Source organism: Odocoileus virginianus, chromosome 17, assembly GCF_023699985.2.
Source record: "Odocoileus virginianus isolate 20LAN1187 ecotype Illinois chromosome 17, Ovbor_1.2, whole genome shotgun sequence".
Taxonomy (NCBI): Eukaryota; Metazoa; Chordata; class Mammalia; order Artiodactyla; family Cervidae; genus Odocoileus; species Odocoileus virginianus.
Window position 1 is genome coordinate 25,397,427 of NC_069690.1, and position 18,985 is coordinate 25,416,411.

General features: G+C 48.2%; 1 protein-coding gene and 1 long non-coding RNA gene across 2 annotated transcripts in view; one reads left to right on the top strand and one right to left on the bottom strand.

Moving 5' to 3' along the window:
• Positions 1-1,214: 1,214 nt before the first annotated feature.
• LOC110150102 (uncharacterized) overlaps positions 1,215-18,985 on the bottom strand; it is a 107,627-nt gene continuing 89,856 nt past the window's right edge. The window contains exon 4 of the long non-coding RNA XR_011492218.1: positions 1,215-5,415. This is a non-coding gene — a long non-coding RNA (uncharacterized lncRNA). The remainder of the gene's footprint in view (positions 5,416-18,985) is intronic.
• On the top strand, positions 8,704-17,443 carry LOC110150179 (polyunsaturated fatty acid lipoxygenase ALOX15). The gene is made up of 14 exons (XM_020913064.2): positions 8,704-8,896; positions 10,303-10,507; positions 10,785-10,866; positions 10,951-11,073; positions 11,232-11,335; positions 11,517-11,677; positions 12,523-12,666; positions 12,826-13,035; positions 14,567-14,653; positions 14,738-14,907; positions 15,081-15,202; positions 15,769-15,869; positions 15,992-16,159; positions 16,267-17,443. Exons 1-14 carry the CDS (start codon positions 8,762-8,764, stop codon positions 16,444-16,446), a joined length of 1,992 nt encoding a protein of 663 aa, XP_020768723.2. The 5' UTR covers positions 8,704-8,761; the 3' UTR covers positions 16,447-17,443.

The following is an 18,985-nucleotide window of genomic DNA, read 5'->3' on the forward strand; positions in this document are numbered from 1 at the left end:
ACCAGATCTCACATGTTAAGAGTTCAGTCTTGGACTTTCTGGGTGGTGCAATGGGTAAGAATCTGCCTGCTAATGCAGGGTTCAATCCCTAGTCCAGGAAGATCCCACATGCCTTGGAGCAACTAAGCCCGTGCAGCACAGATTCCGAGCCACAACTACTGAAGCCGATGAACCCTAAGGTCTGCAAGCTGCAGTTACTGACCCTGTGCTCCTCAACAAGAGAAGCCACCGCAGTGAGAAGCCTGAGCATCACAACAAAGAGCAGTTCCTGCTCACTGCAACTAAAAATAAATATTGAAAAAGAAAGGCTCAGTTTTCTTTTTTGGCCACACTGCATGGCTTTTGGGATCTTAGTTTCCTGACCAGGGATTGAACCCAGATGCCCCATAGCAGTGAAAGCACAGAGTCCTAACCACTGGACTACCAGGGAAGTCCCCAAATTTCAGTCTTACAAGACTGCCTCTCCCTTCCTCGGCCCCCACGCGCGCGTGCACACACATCAGATGCCAATTGTGAGTCCAAGTTATCAACTGTGCTTCTAACCAACTGGCTAGAGATGGGAGGTTCCAGCAAACCGCCCCCTCCCCCCGAATTGGGTTCAATTAACTTGCTAGAGACGTCATAGAACTCAGAGCAACATTCTAGTAAAGACCACTGGTCTGTTGTAAAAGGACGTAACTTGGGAATGGCTAGATAGAAGAGAAGCATAGGGGAAGATATGAGGAAGGGCTCAGAGTTCCCAGGCTCGCTCTGAGGGTAACACTCTCCCTAAATCTTCATGTGCTCACTAACCCAGACAATCATTTTGGGTTTTGATGGAGGCTTCATACACTGTCATGGGGCTTCCAAAGTGGCACTAGCAGTAAAGAGACCGCCTGACAATGCAGGAGATATAAGAGACGCAGGTTAGATCCCTGGGTCAGGAAGAGCCCCTGGAGGAGGAAATAGCAACCCATTTCAGTACTCTTGCCTGGAGAATCCCATGGATGGAGGAGCCTGGTGGGCTGTGGTCCATGGGGTTGCAGAGTCAGACACGACTGAGTGACTAACACACATACACATCGTTATGAAACAGAGTTCCCCTAAAATCAAGTTCCTCACCCAAATTTATGATTAACCTTTCTATCCAAAACTTTACTCATTTTCTTGTCCCATACATGATCCCCCTCAAGACTGAGAAGGATCAGAGAAAAGGCGGGGGGGGGGGGGGGGGGGGGTTGTGACTGAGCAGGACCCTATGAGGGCTTCCCAGGACAGATCCCCACTCTCCTGCCCCCTACCTGCCTTGTTTGTAGAAAACCTTTAGCCTCTGAGGCCTTCCCAGAGCTCTAAAGAACAAATTTAACAGGAAGAGAGAAAATGCAGAAACAAAGGGAAACAGTTAAGCGAAACGAAATAATAATAGCTTACCCATTAAACAAAGTCAAAGACCTTTAGTACCTCCTCAAGGACTACAGAAAATATTCTGAGTCACATCCTTTGAACTGTTTTGCAGATACTGAAATCCCCATCAGGTGAAAGTAGTTAACTGGATGCTGACCACAAGCACGTAGACCCCAGATAGGTTGGAACCAGAAATTTGATGATACTGACCCCCAATTACCTCACCACCAACCAGTCAGAAGAATGTCCACGAGCTGACCATGCACCCCACAACCCTCTCCACCGCATCTTCCAAAAACTGTTCTTTTGAGTACTAGCTGCCTAGAGAACTTGCTTGGAATTCGAGCAAACGCTGTACTTTTCTTCATGACAACCTTGTACCAGTAGATTGACTTTCTTGCACCCAGGTGAGCAGACCCAAGTTTGGTTTGGTAACAGTCACAATTGATTAAATCATTAGCTTCTGGTGACTGATCCAACCTCCAGCCCCTCTCCTCTCCCGAAAGGTCAGGTCGATTGGATGGAAATTCTAACTATCTGATCACTTAGTCGGCTTCTCTAGAGACCAGCGCCCGTCCTTGGGTACTTTCCAAAGAGTCACTTTATTGACATTAAAAACACCTTATTGCTCTTATCATTTAGGAAATTCCAAGCATTCCAGGAGCTCTGTATCAGAAATGGGGATGAAGACCAAATACATATTTATTAAAAATCACATTAATATATCTAATAAATAAATTGAATTTATAGTTAAAAACCTTCCAACAATAAAAACTCCAGGTCCAGAGAGCTTTGCTGCCAGACGTTTGGGGGCAAAATAATACCAGTTCTACACAAAACCTTCTGGAAACCACAAGAGAGAAGACCCCCCCCAGTTCATTTGATGAAGCCAGTCTTATCGAATCACTGAAGCCAGGTAAAGATGCTGAACCAGGTTCGTTTATCCGACACACAGCCAGCCAAACACCGAGATGCCGAGGTAGAGGAAGGATTTACTCACAGAGCAGCCAAATGACGAGAACAAATCTCAGCTCTACCTGCCTCGACGCAAGAGGCTTGGGGTATTTACAAGATGCAGCTGGAAGTGGGGAGCGTGGGGAGCATAAGGAGCATGGAGAAAGGGGATGGAGATAAGCAAATGTTCAACAAGCACCATTCTGCACAACAACCTCAGGCTTCTTCATGGGACGCACGTCCAGAGAGGGGCAGCAAGTCCAGAGAGGGGCAGCATGGCATGTTCTGAGGCTGACACTCCTGGCCTTCTGACCTCAAAAGGTTACTGCACATGCGCACGTGCCCAGTTGGTCTGTAGGTAGTTCCTACTAGTCAGTCTCAACAAGCTCTAGCTTGAACTGGAAACATCTGACTCCAAGTTTCTGAAAAAACAACTTGGGCAAACACCTTATTGTTTAGGCTACATGATGCTTGGAGGACATGCAAGTTTTTACAGAACCAAAGCAAGCCTACTGTATAGCACAAGGAACTCTAATCAAAGCTCTCTGGTGACCTAAATGGAAAGGAAATCCATAAAAGCGGGGCCATATGTACATGTACAGCCGATTCACCTTGCTGTAGAGCAGAAACCAACACACGGTATAAAACAACTATACCCCAGTAACAATGAATAATAAAAAGAAGGAGATGTGCTAGAACACCATTTCCATATGCAATCACATGCGAAAAAAAATCAGCCCTGGCCCATTCCTCACACTTCGAACAAAAATCAACTAGGAATGGGTCACAGACCTAAATGCAAAATGTGAAAAAATGGGAATTCCCTGGTGGTCCAGTGGTTAGGACTCAGTGCTTTCACTGCCATGATCCCTGGTCAAGGAAATAAGATTCTGCAAGCTGTGCAGCCAAACACAAAAAAAGGGAAAAAGTAAAACTTGGAGAAGAAAGCACAGTAGAGAATCTTTATGACATTTTGTTAGGCATAGGCAAACACAATTCATAAAAGAGAAGTGTATCTTATCATAATTGAGAACTTCTGCTCTGCTGAAAACACTGATAAGAAATGAAAAGATATCCTCACTTCCTGAGACCTTGCTTGTTAGACAAAGTATTTGCAAAAATCACATATCTTAGAAAGGTCTTACATCTAGAATATATAAAACACTTTCAAAACAATGAGAAGCAACACACACACACAAAAATGGGCAAAAGATACTTCCCCAAGAAAGATATACAAGGCTCAAAGAAGGACATGAAAAGATGTTCATTATTGTCAGTAGCAAAGTGTAAACTAAAACCATGATGGTATACTTCTATATACCTACTAGGATGGCCAACACTCCCCGTCACCAGTCACCCCATCTCAGCCAGCTGTACTGGCGAGGATGCAATGCAACTGGAACCCTCCTCAAAAAAAAAATAATAATAATAAATCAGAAACTGGAACTGCTAGTGAGAGACTGAATCGACACAAAGGCAATGACCAGAGTCATATAAAGAAAGAGAGCCATGACCTACAACTTCTGAAGCAACCAGCCAGAGAAGTCAAACCACACCTCTGCAGCAATTGGACCCAAACGGTCAAGACTTGGTCAGTAACTGCCAGCTTCCCTCTCTTTTGCCCCTGTTTCCAATTGCAGATGAACCAGAGAAAGACATACTTGCTCCCCTAACCAATCACACAGGATGCCCCCCTTCTATCCAGCTCACCTACAACCTTTCCATGCCAACAGCTTCCAATCAAGAAATACCTGAAATCTTCCCTTTTTTCCTACTATAAAGCTTGCCAAACGTGAGTGATAACGGCTGGTTCCCTTGCTATATAGTGAGCTCTGAGTAAACAGCCTGCTTGTTCTCATTTGGGCAATCTTTGTTTATTTCCTCATTGGTGGCAATGCAAAATGATAACCACTATTTGTAACTGTTGAGGGGTTTCTTATGAAGTTAAACACACACTTACCATATGATCCAGCAATCTCACTCCTAGGTATTTATCCATGAGGAAACAAATTCCTGTGTGCAAATCTTTATAGTAGTCTTATTTATAATCACCCCAAATATTAATCCTTCAAGTGGATAATGGAACACTGTTTCAGCAAAGAAACAGAGTAGAGGATGATCCTTTCAAATTTTCAAAGCCTAGAGAAGTCCAAAAGGTTCCCTAAATTTATGTGGATGTCTTCCACAGAAGACTCAGTTTCGTCTCAGTATAACTCTGGCCTCTGACCCCAACTCCCAACATGGGGATGGCTCCTGAACAAACTTAGATGCAAAATTTGGTTCACATCAGATCACATCACATCAAGTATTTTAGAACATTTATGGAAGGTCCGGAAGGTTTACTGGAGGAACCACATCACACAGCACAGAATACTCAGCAATCTCTTTGACCTTCTGTCCCCTGCTACCTTTCTCCCATGACTGTTAGGAGCAATATTTATAATCAGTTAAGTTACATAGCTGGGTCCCACTTTGATGTACTAATACTTGTAAAATACAATGGAAACATAGGTTAAGGTCCTGATACTTTCTTCCACAATTTCAGCTGGCCCTACTCTGCTTGAGCCTTAGTTTTGGATTTCTGAGCCACAAAGCCTGGGACTGGAAAAGACTCCTGTGCATAGATAATGGCTGTGGAAAAAGACAAGCCACGCCTGTCCCTTTGTGGCCAATGTGTCACCTGTTGACTGTTTGCCCTAAAACCCTGGTTAGCCCCTGTCTGAATTATCTCAGGTGGGTGACCCTTCTTACTGTGTATGTGTGTTAGTTGTTCAGTTGTGTCCGAATCTGAAACCCCATGGACAGCAGCTCATCAGGCTCCTCTGTCCATGGAATTCTCCAGGCAAGAATACTAGATCGGGTTGCTGTTTCCTTTTCCAGGGGATCTTCCCAACACAGGGACTGAATCCAGGTCTCCCTCACTGCAGGCAGATTCTTTCCCATCTGAGCCACCAGAGAAGCCCATCCTTCTTGCTACATCTGTGTTATTTGTTAACGCTTCGCTGATTGATCAGTTTTCTAATAGCACTTCCATGGACTTGGTTCAGTCTTCTCTTTTTCAACACTTGGAGTTTCATTCTGCAACAAAAGAGATAAGCAAGGTTGGTAACTGGTACTAATAAGGGAGAAATAGCTGAGTAAGGGGCTTCCCGGGTAGCTCAACTGGCAAAGAATCTATCTGCAATGCAGGACATGCAGGAGACATCTTTTAGGACCTAGCTTCAGAAGTCATATGCCATCACTTCTGCCATACTCTATTGGTTACAAAGACCAACTCTGATACAATCTGGGAGGAGACTATGCAAAGGCATGAATACCATGAAGTATGGGTCCCTGGGGGCTGCTCTGGAACCTGGCTACCACTGTATGCCCTCTGGCCCCCGATAATTCATATTCTTCCCACATGCCAAATACACCCATCCCCTCTCAAGGCACCCCAAAATCTAATCCCATTATTGTATCAGCCTGAAGTCCAGTGATGTGAAAGTCACTCAGTTGTGTCCGACTTTTTGCAACCCCATGGACTGTATTCTGACTCCAGGCCAGAATACTGGAGCAGGTAACGTTTCCTTTCTCCAGGGGATCTTCCCGCCCCAGGAATCAAACTGGGGTCTTACTGCATTGCACACGAATTCTTTACCAACTGAGCTATCAGGGAAGCCCTGAATTCCAGAATTCCATCATCTAAATCAGGTTCAGGCATAGATGAGGCTTCTCAAATATATATCCTTAAGCATTGTTTCTCCAGTGAAATTCCTCTCCTTCTGAAGATCTGGGAACTAAAGAGGAAATCAACTGCTTCCCCACCTCCCCCATCCCCTATACAAGGGTGGAAAAGGCATAAGGTAACCTAGTCATTCCTATTCAAAGAGGGAGGGGAGGATCTCTCTAGTGGTCCAGTGGTTAAGACATCCTTGATCAGGCAATTAGATCCCACATGCAGCAACTAAGAGTTCATTTTAAAAATTCTAAAAAGAAAAACAAAACAAATAGAAAACCAAAAGTAGGGAAAATGTCCTGGGTTTGCTTTATTTTTTTAGGCTGCACTGTGCTGCATGTGGGATCTTAGTTCTTGCCTTCTCTGCAGTGGAAGTTCAGAGTCCGAACCACTGGACCACCAGGGAAGTCCTTCAATCACACTTTTAAACTGCAAGAAAATTATTAGGCTTGTGCTATTGCTACAGGTAATGACTTATCCACCATATTTCAATTTTTCTGAATTTCATTTAGAAAAGAAAGCTGGAACTTCAGTTTTGGGGCTTCCCTTATAGCCACACTCGATTATAAGTTACTGCTTTTATGATAGCATTTATCTTATAACCTTGAATCTTGTTCAAGATTAAATTTTTGAGATTACGAAAATAACTCATGCTTCTCTAAACATTTGAAAAATTCTAAAGGATGTAAAAAATGAAAGTCTCTTCTACACTTTTCCCCACTCCATAGCAATAATCCTTGCTAATACTTTGATGTCCACTCTTTCAGCTATTTTTCTATGCTTACTGTGGACACATATTATGCTCATTGTTGACAGAGTTTTTAAAGTTTGAGGAAAATTTTTGTCCTTGGAGAGGACACCCCACAATATTTTACTTAATGCCTGACTTACTAAACATATATCTATAAACAGAACTTTGAAAAATACATTCTAATATTTAAAAAAATTTTTATTGAAGAATAATTGCTTTACAGAATTTTGTTTTCTGTCAAACCTCAACATGTATCAGTCATAGGTATACATATATCCACTCCCTTTTGAACCTCCCTCCCATCTGCCACCCCATCCCATCCACATTTTAATATTTAAACATTGATTGCAGAGTTGATTAAATTTCCTTAAAAAATCTAAACTGCAATTACAAATTTAATATGATGATTCTTTGGAATACACTGTAAATAGTACAAAAAAGAATCACAAAGGCAATGATTAAAAGATTTACTGTTGTTATGCTGCTGCTGCTAAGTTGCTTCAGTTGTGTCCAACTCTGTGTGACTCCATAGACGGCAGCCCACCAGGCTCCCCCGTCCCTGGGATTCTCCAGGCAAGAACACTGGAGTGGGTTGCCATTTCCTTCTCCAATGCATGAAACTGAAGAGTGAAAGTGAAGCCACTCAGTCATGTCCGACCCTTAGCGACCCCAAGGACTGCAGCCCACCAGGCTCCTCCATCCATGAGATTTTCCAGGCAAGAGTACTGGAGTGGGGTGCCACTGCCTTCTTGTGGACTGTCGTTATATCTATTTTCAAACACCAATATCATGGATTTAATTACTTCATTGGTTCTCTTTTTTCTTGTTTTTTTCTAGGAATAAGATACTTTCTTAAGGTTGTTAAAATACTTCAGATATTTTCTTGGTGTTACCAAAATCTTGCCAGATAACCTCATTCCCTCCAAAGAATATTGTCTCAGATCCTCAAATGCACTGAGGCTATAGAATCTCAGGCTTCTCAGCAGACTGATTCATGCTTGGGCCTCCAAAGCTTGTTTCTCCCAAGGAGCTATCTTTGCTCCAGTAAAACTTCTCCTGTTACTTCAAAATTTCATTTTCTACATAAGTTAATTTCTGCAATCTCTCTTTCTCCTCTGAAATGATGGATTCCTTTAGTTTCACTTGGCCAGAGTTCTGGAACTCCTTATTTTGTCATTATGATAAATTGACTCATGTGTGCATTACTAATATCTTGTTATGGTTAAGAGGCTGTCTAGTGCGTTCATCTCCTGGGAGAGGAGGACTGTGCTTGCTTCTCTTTAGGGAATGTGGCTAACTCAGCATCTCAGGACCCTCTTTCTCCTTGGTCACAGAGTGTGAGCGCCAGTGTTGGTTAACAGGTTGGACCTCCTTTCTACCTGGTTACCCTGGGCAGCCAGATGGGCTGCTCTGTCTTCTCTGTTCTTGGGACAGTTCTTATTCTTTTCCTGGGACTACCTGTCACACAAATGCTGTGGTGACCACATCTCCTTGCCCTTTCCATCTCCCCTGGCAACCTTAAGCACGACCCCTAGCAGAGGTGAGCCAACTTGGGAGGCACGCACGTGCCTGCGTGAGTTTGTGTGTGTGTGTTTAGATGGAGGGGGCTTCCAGCCACACCCGCCATCTTTCTGCTGGGCCATACGTCGATTCCTTCTTCCTGCATGTTTTCTGCCCAAATCTTCATCTGCTTGCGCCTACGATCTTCCTCCCACCAAGATACTGGTTTGCTTGCCCTACACTACCCCCGCCAGGGCCCCGCCTTCTCGCGATCAGGGCTTAGCTCTGGGAGGCGCGGAGCTGGGGGACCCAGAGCACGGCCAGACGCGGTTGGTTGGAGATCTGCCACCCACACCCTGAACTTCGCAAGGCTTTGGAGGGGCGGGGTCTCGCGCCCGGTTATTTGGCGTCCTCTCTTCTTCCCCCTCAACAGGGGCGAAACGTCTTTGGGCAAGATGGGTCTCTACCGCGTCCGCGTGTCCACCGGGTCCTCGTTCTGCGCGGGCTCCAATAACCAGGTGCACCTGTGGCTGGTCGGCGAGCACGGGGAGGCGGCGCTCGGGTGGTGCCTGCGGCCGGCGAGGGGCAAGGTGAGCTGGTCGGAGCCGGGCGGGGTGCGCTGCGCCCCTGGCCCCCAGGCCCGCGAGTCCCCGAGAGGAGACGCGCCCCAGATGGCCTCCCGCTTTCCCGGGCGGCTTCTGGCGCACGACCCCCGCCCGGAGAGCGCTCGGAGGCCGCTAAGTAAAGCGCTTTAGGGCTGGACGCGGCACACAGCAAGAGCTGAATATGTTCCTGCCGCCCTGCCTGCTTGGAATTGGGACAGTCCCGTGGTTCCTCAGAACTCTGTCTTTTCGGAAAACTCCGGGGTCCTTGGAGCGGACATCCGTCTCCTGTTTCCTCTTCTTAGAAGCTGCTATTTCAGATCTTCTGTAAGGTTGCTAGATCCGACCTTGCAGGCTTTATCTCTGGGATGTAGCGGGAATGGGGACGCGGGAAGCGGAGGAGGAGGAAAGAATCCGACTGGTGCGAGCATTCTGATTTCCCGACCCACCCTCTCTCCCATCACATCTACCTGGTATTCGTCCCTGGCTCCTGTTACTTTTTGCCTCTGCCGATCCCCAGATTCCCATCTCCCATCCGGCTCTCCCCCAAGACCCCCAGACCCGACGTTTGTCCCACGGATGCTTCAGAGAACCGTGCTCACGTGAGGTCCTCCCCTTTTCCCACCTCCCGAACCAGTCCTCTTTTCTCCCAGGTGCACTCGCGCCTCCGCCTCTTTTCGCCTGCGTCTAACCAAAAATCCAGCCTAGTCCAGTTCATCTCTTAGATATTTCTCGCATCCATGCCCTGATGTCCATCCCACTCTGACCACCAATGGCCCCTCGAACCTACTACATCACCTTCTTCCTCTTCGCCCGCCTCATTGTTCCAGCCCCTGCCCTTCCAAGCCCTTCTGCAGTCAGCGATTTCTTCCCAATACATTCCCACCCTTAAAACATCCCCCCAGGGCTTCCCTGGTGGCCCCGTGGTAAAGAATCCAGCAGCCAATGCAGGAGATTCGGCCTCCATCCTTTGTCCGGGAAGATCCCACACGCCTCCGAGCAACTAAGGCCCTGCGCCAACGTCTATGGAGTCTGTGCTCCAGAGCCAGGTTGCCACAAGTGCTGCGCCCACGGCCCTGGTGACAGGGTAGGGGGACGCGATAACTGTCTGGTCAACAGTCAGCTCGCCCAGGGCGCAGCCCAGTGCTCCACACAGTCAGTGACTTCGGGGAGTCATGCCCCTCTCCATCTTCTGTCCCCCACCTCACCCGGGGCTGAGGAATTCTATGACCGAGAATGGGGCCGTGGAGCCAATTGCTTGGTGTGTGCGTCCGCTTCCTCTCTGGCTCCTTTTGCGCCCCTTTGCCAGAGGCCCAGAGGGAAGGGCGTCCAGGGCTCATCCGACGATCCCTTCCAGAGAGCCCCACTTGCTGATCCTCTTTTGTCGCCGGCAGGAGGTGGAATTCCAGGTGGACGTGTCCGAGTACCTGGGGCGGCTGCTGTTTGTGAAATTGCGCAAACGGCACTTCCTCTCGGATGACGCGTGGTTCTGCAATTGGATCTCCGTGCAGGGACCCGGGGCCAGTGGGAACGAGTTCAGGTTCCCGTGCTATCGCTGGGTGGAGGGCGACGGCGTCCTGAGCCTGCCCGAGGGCACCGGTGAGCAGCGGGGGGCGGGGGGGGGGGCAGGCTTGGGAGTGTAAGACCCCCGGGGCTGGAGAGAAGTTAAGGGGGAGGGGAGAAGGGAGCGTGGCCTTTGGGGTCACAGAAGAAGCGGGATGCAGCAGCTGGTACAGGGCAGTGGGAGCTGGGAGACCGCAGAGATGCTGAAGGGCCGGGGGCCAGCCACAAGGGTGGGCAGAGGGCCCCCTGACAGGGACAGGGGAGAGGCTCTCAGGAGGAGCCTCATAGCCCCTGCCCTTCTCCCCACTTTCAGGTCGCACGGTGGTCGATGACCCTCAAGGTCTGTTCAAGAAACACAGGGAGGAGGAGCTGGCAGAGAGAAGGAAGCTGTACCGGTCAGCCCCACCCCTGCCTCCTGACCCCACGGGGAGCTGCTGACCCTTCCCCAGTACCAATGCCTGGTTTCTTTTCCACCGCAGGTGGGGTAACTGGAAGGACGGGTTAATTCTGAATATAGCTGGGGCCACAATAAACGACCTTCCTGTAGATGAGAGATTTCTAGAGGACAAAAGAATTGACTTTGAGGCCTCGTTGACCAAGGGGTAAGAATAAGGCAGGCCGGGTGACAGGGATGTTTCCTGGTCCAGTGGTCAGTCCAGGCTTATGGACTTCATAGGGCTGGACCTGCCCAAGAGGGATGCACAGGGTTGTAAAGTTTGATTTAGAGAATAACAAACTCTTCACCCATCCTTCCTCAAAGGCTGGCAGACCTAGCCATCAAAGACTCTTTAAATATTCTGACTTGCTGGAAAAGTCTGGATGACTTCAACAGGATTTTCTGGTGTGGGCAGAGCAAGCTGGCTGGTTAGTACCCCTACCCCAGTATTTATCCCAAGACCCTTACTCCCATATCCTACCCATTCTAGGGAACTAGGGGTGGGAGACCAGAGGCCTGGTAGGCTGGGGTCAAGTGGGGATGGTTTGGTGGGGGTTGGAAGGACCAGGAGCTCAGATCCCACAGCAAGCTCCAAAATGCCATCCCCAGAGCGGGTGCGGGACTCCTGGAAGGAGGATGCCTTATTTGGGTACCAGTTTCTCAATGGCACCAACCCCATGTTGCTGAGACGCTCTGTTCGCCTTCCTGCCCGCCTGGAGTTTCCTCCAGGGATGGGGGAGTTGCAGGCCGAGCTGGAGAAGGAGCTCCAGGTGAGTAGTAAGAGCCCTCAGGAGACCGCACAGAGGGATGGGGGTGGGGTCAGCGTTTGTGCTGCTGCAGGGTCCACTGTGGACCCAGCCTGCTGCCAGATGGCAAGACGGAATTCCACAGTAGAAATCTTGACTGATCCTGGGGTGACCCTCCATGGCTCTCCTCTCCTAATGAGAATAGCATGCTGTGGAGGGAGAGAATGTGATGGGTGACAGAGTCAAAATGAAGAGCTATAACTGGGGATTTAGGGAGAGTGTGGAGTAAGAGAATCAGGATCAGGGCTGGGGTTTTTGATGGGATCAGCACGGAACAATTCAGAGAGAAAACTCAGGCGATTTTACTAGTGGTCCAGTGGTAAAGAACCCTCCTTCCAGTGCAGGGGACATGTGTTCAAACCTTGGTCAGGGAACTAAGAAACCACTTGCTGTGATGCAACTAAGCCCGCACACCGCAACTAGAGAAAGCCTGGGTGCTGCAAGAAGAGCCTTAGTGTTACCCAGCACAGCTCCCCCAAGATAATAGTACATTTGAAAAAAAGAGAAAACTCATGAGATTTAGGGTGAGACAGACTTTAGCTTGAATCTTGGCTCTGCTGTTTTATAAGCTGTGTGACTTCAGGCAACATATCTATCCTCTCTGATCATCAGTTTCCTCTTTCATAAACCTGGGGCTAATTCAAGTGCAGCTAAGAATTATATGAGGCCGTAAATACAGGAACCATTACCCAGTATTAAATTACCCGGTATTAAACCCAGAACCAAGTTAGTTCTTTCATCCTTCGGGGAATCAGGGCAGGAAGAGATGCCTTATGTTGATGGAGCCCTTTCCCTCTGCCCCTATCCAGCAAGGCACACTATTTGAAGCTGACTTCTCCTTGCTGGATGGAATCAAGGCCAACGTCATCCTGTGTACCCAGCAGTACGTGGCTGCCCCTCTGGTTATGCTGAAACTGCAGCCCGATGGGCAACTCTTACCCATGGTCATCCAGGTGAGAGGACCCAGGCAGTAGGGGAGTGGCAGCAGTCAGACAGAGAACACTAAGTGACTTTGGAGAGAGAGGGAAGCGCTTAAACATGCAAGGGGCGCGGGAGTCTGCTGTGCACTGGCCCTCAGCCCTCCCTTCCCCCCACTCTTGTCCCCGCTCCAGCTCCAACTGCCACACAAGGGGTCCCCACCCCCACCGCTTTTCCTGCCCACGGATCCCCCGATGACCTGGCTGCTGGCCAAGTGCTGGGTCCGGAGCTCTGACTTCCAGCTTCACGAGCTGCACTCTCATCTCCTGAGGGGACACTTGATGGCTGAGGTCATCGCTGTGGCCACCAGGAGGTGCCTTCCGTCTATACATCCTATGTACAAGGTACCACTTTAAACTGCCTCCCCCCGCCCCCAGACTCTCTACCCCACAGTGAGGTTCCATCTCTGCAGGCACCTTCTCTGTGGAACCTCAGCGTTTGGGGAGAAAACCAATAAAAGACAAGTGAACAAGATGTGAGAGCGTGGCTTATCACTTGCTGAGGAGATAAAAGTGACTCCCTGATGGGGTGGGGAGTGGTGGGAGGATGAGGGGTGGGAAGTGAGAAATCTTACACTTTTTATGTATAAAGCACAGTTACATGTAGAGTATATAAACAGAATACACAATGACTGAGGATTCCCTCCAACAAGAGGGGACTGTGCAAATAATATAGAAGACTTTTCCAGTCAGTTTTGAAGGGTTCTCAGATAGCAGTAACACAGAGGCCAGTTACAGGGGCTCAGGTCAACAAGAGCAGCGTGGCTTATTACAATTAGAATAGGGTGTTCATCCATTAAGTTTTCTTGAGAGCCTCTGATGTGGCAATAAAAAGCCATGCTAGATGCCAGTGCTAAGCCAGACAGGCAAGGTCCTAGTCTTTGGGGGTTGTCATTTCCATTAAGGACTAACAGACAGTATTGTAATAGATCAGCTGTGATGAGTGCACTGCAGAGAATCAGAGTAGAGTGATGTGATAGTGAGTTTAGACTGGGTGGTTGGGAAATGCTCCTTTAAGGAGGTGGAAGAGAGAATGAAATTATATGGATGGACTTCCCTGATGGTCCAGTGATTAAGAGTCCCTCTGCCAGTGCAGGGGACATAGGTTCAATTCTCGTTCAGGAAGATTCTGAGGAGTAAGCTGGTGGGCCACAACTACTGAGACCACATGCCCAGAGCCCAGGCCCCACAACAAGAGAAGCCATCACAATGAGAAGTCCCTGCTCCCCAAAAGAGAGGAGCTCCCCCTTGCCTCAACTAGTGAAAGCCCGAGTGCAGCCAGGAAGACCTAGTGCAGCTAAAAGTAAATAAATAATAAAAAGAAACTACAGGGAGCCAGTCATAGGATGAGGAAGGGGTATATTGCTCTAGCCAGAGGGAACAAACAGTGCCAAGGTCTTGAGGCAGGAACAAGCTTGGTGTGTTTGAAGGTCAGAAAGAAAATGAGTGTAATGGACAAAGGGGAGGGAACTGGGTGAAGTTCTGGAGGTAGTGAATCAGATCATGTTCTGGGGGAGGCAAAAAATCTTATTTTTTTGTATAAAGGATATATGTATATAGAGTACATTACAGATGGCATGTCTGTAGCACAATGTCATGGGGCAGGTAAGGGTGCAAAAAAAAAATCTAAGAAGCCTCCTTAGAGAAGTGATAATGAAAAAAAGGTGGAGAAACATTGAGCTAGACCTTGATCGGTCTTACACGAAGAGAAAAGAAGAATGGCTTCCTTCAATTATCAAAGAACATTATTGTCGAGAGGCCACTGGACTTCAGTCTGCTTTTCCTGAAGACTTTCCTGCTTCTTAGCCCGTATTTCCCTCAGGGACCAGGAACAGCTGTCTTCTGACCCTGTCCTTTCCTGTTCCTCTCCCTCCAGCTTCTCATTCCACACCTGCGATACACCATGGAAATTAACATCCGGGCCAGGACTGGGCTGGTCTCTGACTTCGGAATCTTCGACCAGGTAAGAGGAGAGGAAGTGGGATTCACGCTCCCTCTGGCCTGAGGGCAGGTGGATTTGCCTGACCACACTGTCTTTGCTTCTCAGGTGGTGAGCACAGGTGGGGGCGGCCATGTGGAGGTGCTCCAGCGAGCAGGAGCCTTTCTAACCTATAGCTCCTTCTGTCCCCCTGATGACCTGGCTGACCGGGGGCTCCTGGGAGTCAAGTCTTCTTTCTATGCCCAAGATGCCCTGAGGCTCTGGGAAATTCTCTCTCGGTGAGGTGGGAGGAAGGCAGGGGCGGCCGTGGGGGGAGGCTGGGAGAAGAGGAGGTCTGTGCCCCAGCCAGGGGGCTGCAGGCCCTGGCCTGGCCATGTGGGTAAGGAGTAGAGGGCCTGGGAGCTCTGTGCTATCAGCCTCCACTCTCCCACCCTGACCCCTCCGCTGGCAGCTATGTGGAGGGGATTGTGAATCTCCACTATAAGATGGACGAGTCTGTGAGAGACGACATTGAGCTGCAGGCCTGGTGTCGAGAGATCACTGAGATCGGGTTGCTGGGGGCCCAGGACCGAGGTAGGATGAGCCCCAAGACTCCAACATGTGACTCCTCCCTAGAACTTCCCCAGAATCCTCTCTACTTCTATGAAACCTTCCAGAAGCATTTCCAACTCCTATGAACACACCCAAAGCTTTCCCAGACTCCTTTTCCTCTCAGTTAGAGGCAGGTCTCCATACTGTGCAGGGGGAGCCCCTCGAGGTCCCAGATGCAGTGAGACCAGTGCTGCTCTCTGAGAAAAAACAAAACAAACAGCCCTGATTTATAGCATTTTCCCATCCCCATGGTGTAAATAGTCCCACTGTGACTACCAGGGTGATGTCAACTGGCTTGCTAAATACTTGAACATCTGACATCCTTGGTCCCTGTGAGCCAGTGTGAGCTGCACCAGCATCCCACTGAGTGGGACCCTCCCAAAAGTCTCCCTGCTTCCACCACCCCAACCCACACTCAAGTCACTTCCCACCATGGTTACTGAGAGCCCTTGGTCTCCTTCTCACCTCTCTTGTTCTCCTCCTCAGTTTTTATGAGCTCTGCCTCTAGCCTTGGCCTCCCAGCTTCTAACTCTCCTTATCCACTGCAGGGTTTCCCATCACCCTACAGTCCAAGGACCAGCTTTGCCACTTTGTGACCATGTGTATCTTCACCTGCACTGGCCAGCACTCCTCCACTCACCTGGGCCAGGTACTTATCACAGAGGGCCAGCTGGGCATTTGTGCCTGGAGTGGGGAAGGGGGCCATGTGCAGGTGGGCTGAGGGAGTCTCATGCTTAGCAGACAGTGAGTTTAGATATTTGCCCTTTGTAGCTGGACTGGTACTCTTGGGTTCCTAACGCACCCTGCACAATGCGGCTGCCCCCACCGACCACCAAGGATGTGACACTGGAGAAAGTGATGGCGACACTGCCGAACTTCCATCAGGCTTCTCTCCAGATGTCCATCACTTGGCAACTGGGCAGACGCCAGCCCATCATGGTGAGAGCTAGGCGCTGGGTCCCGAGGAAGGGGGCAGGTACAGGGAGGTGTGGGACTCCAAACTGAGGGGCAGCAAAGCTCTCAGCTGCCTTTTCTCTCTGTCCCAGGTGGCTCTGGGTCAGCATGAGGAAGAGTACTTCTCAGGCCCTGAGCCCAAGGCTGTGCTGAAGAAGTTCAGGGAGGAGCTGGCTGCCCTGGAAAAAGACATCGAGATCCGGAATGCCCAGCTGGACTGGCCCTATGAATACCTGCGGCCCAGCCTGGTGGAAAACAGTGTGGCCATATGAGCACCCCCAGCCATGGGTTGTTTCAGCCCTCTTCCACCAAACCCCATCCTATTCCCAACCTCCACCATCCACCAAATCACCTTTCCACTGTCCACACCCCCATAAACAAATCTGACTTTAGATACACCACCTAGGGAAGTCATTCCCATTTCTTCCTCCCCACCCCTGCCCTTCCTCCTTGATCATTTGATCTCCCATTGAGCAGGTAATAGCCACATTTATACAAACAGTTTCAAGAATAGAATAGGGTATAATACACATTACTCCATACCTTTAGAATCAAGTATGGCTTTGAACTTAAATAGAGTTTAATGACAAGAAAAATGGCATTTTAGACTAAGGAAAGAAAAGAATTTAGTCCAAACTCCTAAATCAAGGGCTTCCCCGGTGGCTCAGTGGTAAAGAATCCACCTGCAATGCAGGAGATGCAGGTTTGATCCCTGGGTGGGGAAGATCCCCTGGAGGAAGGCATGGCAACCTGCCCCAGTATTCTTGCCTGGAGAATCCCATGGACAGAGCCTGGAGGGCTATGGTCCATTGGGTCACAAAGAGTTGAACACAACTGTAGTGACTGAGCATGCACACATGCATACTAAGTCAAATACTGGCAGAAGAATATACAGCATAACTTTTTAACCGGGTGGGATTCACCAATTGTCCTGAAACCAGACACAACATGAAGCAATTAACATTAACACAGCAGTTCTCACAATTTTCATTTCATGACTCACTCAGAAAATGATCAATAGAAGGAAACTGGTTAAACGACAGAAACTACTCTCAGCTGGAGGTATCTGGCCTGTGTTTTGCCCAAGGGATCCTTATCTGTAACCCATTTGCATTTCATTAGTTGGGAAGCACCAAATAAAAGTGATTAGCTGGAAAAGTACTAAAAATCTCATTATTTTAACAAGCGACAACAAAGGAGTCAGTAAAATCCAACTTCTGTATCTGATTAAAATTTTGGAAAAATAAACTAGGAAATTTGATTTCTTAATATGACTGTCTGTGGATATTTTAAAATAGCAACTAACAGTAAACATAAGCCAGAGTGTTTCCTTTACAGTACGATCAAAGTTGCTTCTTGCTTCTGATTCTGTTTAGTTTGGCAGAAGACATATGGGTGGTGCTTGGTCTGATCCTTGAAGGAAGAATAGGAAATAAACAGTGGAGAGGTGGGAGCAGAATTTAATGATGGGGTCTGTCTCAGTTCAGTTCAGTTTCTCAGTTGTGTCCAACTCTTTGCAACCCCATGGACTGCAGCACGCCAGGCTTCCCTGTCCATCACCAACTGGAGCTTGCTCAAACTCATGTCCATCCAGTAGGTGATGCCATCCAACCATCTCATCCTCTGTCATCCCCTTCTCCTCCTGCCTTCAATCTTTCCCAGCATCAGGGTCTTTTCCAAGGGGTCTATCTAGGAGAACCCAAAGGGGCTTCCCTGGTGGCTCAGATGGTAAAGAATCTGCCTGAAGTGCAGGAAACCTAGGTTTGATCCCTGGGTCAGGAAGATCCCCTGGAAAAGGGAATGGCTACCCACTCCAGTATTCTTGCCTGGAAAGAGGGACAGTCTCCAGAACAATGTGGTTCACGTCAGGAAATTAGGCTTGACCCTTAGGAAACAGTCACGAAGAACTGTAAGTAAGGGTATGACAGGGTCCTGGAAGTCACACCCACAGAGGCATCCCTTCTCCTTGGAGGCCACACCCCCTCTCCATAGAGGCCAGAGAGAGGTGGGGGAGACAAATTAGGAGTACAGGATTAAAATATAGAAACTACTACACATGAAATAGATAAGCAACAAGGATTTACTGTATAGCACTGGGTATTACACCAAATATCTTGTAATAGCCAGTAATGTAATGTAACCTACCAGAAAAAAAAAATAAAACCAACCTGGAATCTCTCTGCTGTACACCTGAAACTAACACAAGATTGTGAATCAACTAAACTCTAATTAAAAAAAATAGTATGCTTGCCAAAGTTGTCAGTCCCCCAAGGACTGGCACTATATGTACTTCAAGGATAACAAAGAAAAATAATTTCCTTCAGAAATGAGTATCTTTGAATTTGAGATATTACAAAGGTCATGAAATCTTCCAAGTTAAACAGAGTGTCTATTTTGTTTAATTATAAGAAACCAATGAGCACTTGTAAAAACCTAAGATGACAAAGTGGCAGGACTTCCTGGTGGTCCAATGGCTAAGACCCCAAGCTCCCAACCTAGGGACCCTGGTTCAGTCCCTGGTCAGGGAACTAGATCCCTCATGCCCACGGGGCAAGAGTTCACATGCCTCAAGGGAAAAAAAAGATCTTGCATGCTGTAACAAAGATGGAAGACCCCTTGTGCCGAAATTAAGACCCAGCGTAGCCAAATAAATGAATATTAAAAAAAAAAAAAAAGGAAAAGTGCAAAGACTAACTGGGCTGGGGCTAGATAGAGATGATACCAAATTGACAGTGTACTATTTGTTTAGTTTTTAAAAAATTTTTGGCCGTGTTGTGCAGGGTGTGGGATCTTAGTTCCCCAAGCAGGGAT

Coding starts and splice junctions, on each gene's coding strand:
- LOC110150179 (XM_020913064.2), top strand. CDS start 8,762: ATGGGTCTCTACCGCGTCCGCGTGTCCACCGGGTCCTCGTTCTGCGCG. Junction 10,867..10,950: donor GAGAGAAGGAAGCTGTACCG/GTCAGCCCCACC, acceptor TTTCCACCGCAG/GTGGGGTAACTGGAAGGACG. Junction 14,908..15,080: donor CTCTGGGAAATTCTCTCTCG/GTGAGGTGGGAG, acceptor CTCCGCTGGCAG/CTATGTGGAGGGGATTGTGA.